General features: G+C 57.5%; 1 protein-coding gene across 1 annotated transcript; it reads left to right on the plus strand.

Moving 5' to 3' along the window:
• The first annotated feature begins 260 nt into the window (after nucleotides 1–260).
• On the plus strand, nucleotides 261–4,312 carry SELENOW (selenoprotein W). The gene is made up of 6 exons (XM_061388833.1): nucleotides 261–377; nucleotides 2,127–2,151; nucleotides 2,269–2,322; nucleotides 2,498–2,572; nucleotides 2,675–2,773; nucleotides 3,926–4,312. The coding sequence occupies exons 1-5, from the start codon at nucleotides 349–351 to the stop codon at nucleotides 2,753–2,755; spliced, it is 264 nt and encodes an 87-aa protein (XP_061244817.1). The 5' UTR covers nucleotides 261–348; the 3' UTR covers nucleotides 2,756–2,773; nucleotides 3,926–4,312.
• The last annotated feature ends 543 nt before the right edge of the window (nucleotides 4,313–4,855 follow it).

Below are 4,855 nucleotides of genomic sequence, written 5' to 3' on the forward strand. Positions count from 1 at the left end.
ACCCCCGCACCATGAGACCGTACCATTCTGGCTCGGAAGAGGGGGGCCGGGAGCGAGGTGCGCAGAGGGCTCTCCTGAGGACCCCCTCTGCTGGGGTTTTCCCTGGCCTCACAGCGGGCGAGGGGGAAGATTTGCGTGGCGGGCTCAGGGCGGTGGGCGGCAGGGTTCCTCTCGCCCCCGCTCTGGGGGCCTCTCCTCATCCCCCCCTCTCCCGGCGTTGGTCCGCGCTGCGGAACGCCGAGTGTCAGGCCTGTGTGCGCACGCCCCGCCCGTGGCGCAGACCTCGCCTTGCCTCGCCCGGGTTCGGATCGCGAGTCCGCGCCGCAGCGGGCACCGCGGTCCGGAGCTATGGCGGTCGTCGTCCGAGTAGTTTATTGGTGAGCACGCGGGCCAGAGGTGCCCTCTTCGAATCCCGCCCGGGCCCCGCCCTGTCCCGGCGGAGTTGGGCTCTGGGGGAGTCGGGGGTGGGGGCGGGAGCCTTGCATTGGGGAGAGGGTTCTGTGTGGGTGCGGTGGGCGTGGGAGGAGGCGGAAAACAGAGGACGTTGATTTCTCGGCCCCCCCCCCCCCAATTTGTGACATTCTAGACGTCTCAGGTCCTAAAAGGTAAAACTGAGACACGTGTGTGTCGTTTTAAACAGCTCCCCCCGCCCGCCCCGATTCCCGGGCTCATGGTGGGGAGCAGGTGGGGGTCGGTTTGTAATGCAAGAGGAACCTCCCTGGGCGCTTCGGTCTCCCCTCCCCCGGGACCGGTCGTCGGGTGGGGCCGGCCAGAGTCAGGAGGTTCCAGATCGTCCCGGCCTGTGTTGGGCAAGGACTTAAACCCAGACGGTGGATGCTTTTTTCCTATTAACGCTCCCCGTTTTCTGACCCCACTTTCCCCATCCGTAGAGGGAGTGATTTTCTTAAAATTTATTTTTGATTGTAGAATCATTGCTTTACCATGTTGTGTTGGTTTCTGCCATATGTCAACGAGAATTGGCCGTAGGTGTACATATGTCCGCTCCCTCTTGAACTTCCCTCCCACCCCTCTAGGTTGTCCTCTTAATGGTTATGGCGGAGGGAGTGCGGTGTATTGGGTGTTACACATTTGATCTAATTGCCCGCTTTAAGGGTGAAAACGTGTCTGCTCGGCAGGAAGTGTTCTGTCCCGTAGACCGTGTCACAACCCTGGCGCCTTGGACTGTACTGGCCTGCACAGGCATGCTGGCCTGTAGGCGCTTAATAAATACATGTTGCCTGAATTTCCTTTCCCAGAAACTCCCTGGGCAGGGATTTTAACTCCATTCTACAAGTGCGGAAACCGAGGCTGGGAGTGGGGCACGGGTGGATCACAGGGGGTAACCCCCACCCGGGTCTGCTGGCTGTCCTGTTTGAAATGTCCACTTGGGGCGGGGGAGGAGGGTCCCTGCCTGGGGCTTTGAAAGGTTCAGATCTGTCACTGCGTTAGTTAGCAGTGTCCCTGCCCGCTGAGTCAAGCAGAGGGTAGAGTGACATTTTGAGGCGCCTCCCCTTCCCCTCCCCCTGCTTTGCCTGTGCACCAGACTGCGGTCCCGAAATAGTCTGCATGGTGGGGGGGGCGGGGGGGCGGGGAGGCGGTTATCCTTCACTCTCAGGCATAGGAGGGCCTTGGGAATCCTGCAGTAATGGTTTCCCTGAGGCTTGGGTACCGGCTGTGGGTGGGGCTGCTGTCGTGGGGCAGCTCTCCTCCTGACCTGGCTCTCTCCATTTTGCCTCCCTCTCTGCCTCGCGCTTGTGCTCTCGCCTCGTTGCCCCCGATTCTGTGCCCGCCCCCACTATGCTCTCTTGTCTCCCTTGCTCTATGCATTTTCCTTGTGTGGCTGGCTCCCTTCCTGTGCCTCTCCATCTCTGTGCTGCACCCGCCCCCGTGTGCCCCCGTGTCTTTCCTCTCTTTTGAGAGTGTCTGTCTCCTCCTCCTTGTATCATCCACGTTCCTCTTCATCTCTTCCTGCTTCCGACCCCCATTTGCCTCCGTCTCCTTGCCTGCTTTGCCTCTCCCCTCCCATCCCTGGATCCCCACTGTCCCCTTCTCTCTCCCCTCCCCGGATCTCCACTGTCCCCATCCTCCTCTCCCGGGACCAACTCTCTTGGACACGCTCCCACCAGTGGCGCTTGAGGCTACAAGCCCAAGGTAAGCCATGTGGTCCCAAGAGGCTGCCCTGGAAAGTGGGGGAGGGGTGTTAGCCCGTGGCGGGGGGCGCCCATGTGGCTTCTGTGGACCCTGGTGTGACCACCCACCTCTTTCCAGTATCTTCAGCTCAAGAAGAAGTTAGAAGATGAGTTCCCTAGCCGTCTGGACATCGTGAGTCTGGGGGAAGGGGAAGGAGTCAGACATGGGTCCTGTCTGTATGTCCCTCAGCCCTGGTGACAGCGGGGGGTGGTTTGGGTCAGCCCCCTGTGTTCTCCCTTCCCTGGGAAGGAGCAGGTGTCCGCAAGGGGGCATCTCTGCCCCTCCAGCATCTCTTCCTTCTCCCCAGTGCGGCGAGGGGACTCCCCAGGTCACCGGCTTCTTTGAAGTGTTCGTAGCGGGAAAGCTGGTTCACTCCAAGAAGGTATGTCTGTCCATCCTGCCTCACTGGGGGCCAGTGGGGGGTTGGGACTGGGGTTGGTGTCTTGGTCCCAGCCCACCCCTCCCCTGGTCCTCCCTTCTCCAGGGAGGCGATGGCTACGTGGACACGGAGAGCAAGTTTCTGAAGCTGGTGGCCGCCATCAAAGCCGCTTTGGCTCAGGCCTGATGTGGCCTGAAGGCAGAGGTGAGGGGGGCCCTGCCCCGAGGCCACAGAGCTGACCCTTGGTTCCCAATGGACTCCAAACCCGAGGACTAGTTTCCAGCCCAGTACATTCCGGAACAAGTAGCAATTTCCACTTTGTTCTCTGGACCATAGCACTGCTTTTCAGCATCTTCTGAGCCTGGTTTTCAGTGTTAGAGCTTCTGTGTTCCAGATGAGCCCCAAATCGAACCTACTCTAGAACTGGGCCCTGGTCACTAACCTAGTCCATAACCAAGCTCTGGCTCCTGGCTTTTGAGATCCTGGAAGCAGTTTCTACCCTCCATCTAAGCTTGAGTTGCCGGTTCCTGCCCCACGTGTGCTAGAACTGAGCGTCTGTCCGAGGAACCTGTGGACCCAGCCCCCTGCCCCCAGCATGCTTTGCACCAGCAACCTGGTTCTCAAATGCTTTGACCTCGAGTTCCGTTTCTCCTCATCCTCACTGGAGCAGAATGAGGCTGCTTTCAGTGGGAATTTGGACCTGCAGTACAATTTGAATTAATACAGTACAAAAATACAAATGTCTTGTCTCCTATGCAGGTCTGAAAAGGAGGGAGTCTCCCCAAATTACAAAAAGAAAAAAAAGTCAAGAATTACATAATTGCAAAAAAAGAAAAAAGATGCACAAAGAAAAAGGGAAAAAAAAGAATTCCATAATTCCAGGCTGCATGAGCTGGCTATGCGTGGGCAGTTGCTGTCAGGAGGGAGGGAGTGCCCCTTTGGTGGGGGGACTTGAATTCTTAAATGGAGCACATCCCTTGCAGAAACACACCATTTGCCACCTCCAGACTGTCAGTCACTCAAAGGCGTCTGCTTAAACCAGCATGAGGTTTGCTTGGATTCTAGAGAAGTCCACCAATGATGATTTTATCTAAGATAAGCCAAGATGGGATTCATATAAAAGAGAGAGGGGAAGGAGTGACTCTTGTTCACAGGTCGAGTACAATTTCAGGAGTCCCGAAACCCCCGGTCAGGCTCAGTGACTCTTGCAGGACTCAGAACACGGCAGAGCTGTTCCACTCCGCGTTACAGTTTATTACAGGGAAAGCTTAAAAGATGAGATGCAGGGAAGCGACTGGCCTTCATCTGGCCTCTCCCGGTAGTCTGAACCCCACTCCCCGCCTCTTCTCCACACAGACCAGTAATCGTGGCCCAGCCCCTCTCGGCAGACGCTTCATGACAGGAAGGACTGAAATGTCTCTTGGACGCCTGGTCCTTCCCTGATGTTCTCGCGGCCGCCGGTTGGAGCAGAGATGGACACCCCTGGTCTTTGCCTGTGCGTGCGTGTGTGCGTGTGTGTCCCCGCACGCTGGTCCTGGTGCCTTCCCCATCCCTCATCTCCCTGCATCTCCACCGCCCCTCCCCCCATGTCTCCCTTCTATCCTGTGGTGTCTGGGGTGGTCCTACTCTAGGCTTCCTTTTCAAGGGGAAGCTGAGAGGACGATCAGGATGAGTGAATCTCAGATATCAGCAGTGATGGCAACAGCTCACAACTCAATAAATGGTGATGAGGTTAACAAAACAGGCCTGTGTCTGCGTGTGTCCATTTTCCCCTGGAGCCGCCTCCCGCTGGTCTCTGCTCCAGGAAATTAGTGACTTGGTAGTGCGGAGCTAGGACCAACTCTGGGTTGAACTTTTCAGTGGTCCCTCAAGCCAAGGTGGAGGTGGTCTCTGGAGCTCCCTGGAGCCGCCACGGGTGTGCATCTTCCAGGGTGAAGTGGGTTCCTGGTTCCTGTGTTTGGGTGTGCATCCTCCAGGATGAAGTGGGTTCCTGGTTCCTGTGTTTGGAGGTAACCTGTCAGCGACTGGGAGAAAAGTGCTGGGTGGTGTGTTAGACTGTCTCACCCCTCCTCACGTCTGCCTGCCCCCTTTACCGTCCTCACACTGGAGATGAGCTGTCCTCACCTCCTAGCTCTGAGTTTGATCCCATGACTTGGCTTTGGCCAGTGAGGTGAGGCAGATGTAACCGCGTCAGGTCTGAGCCTGGACCTTAGGAGGCCTGGTGGTCCTGCCAGTGTCAGGACACTGGGCAGGGCCTGGCAGTCTCACAGGCTCAGTTCTTAAATC

The sequence above is a fragment of the Bos javanicus genome, chromosome 18 (genome assembly GCF_032452875.1).
Source record: "Bos javanicus breed banteng chromosome 18, ARS-OSU_banteng_1.0, whole genome shotgun sequence".
Classification (NCBI taxonomy): domain Eukaryota; kingdom Metazoa; phylum Chordata; class Mammalia; order Artiodactyla; family Bovidae; genus Bos; species Bos javanicus.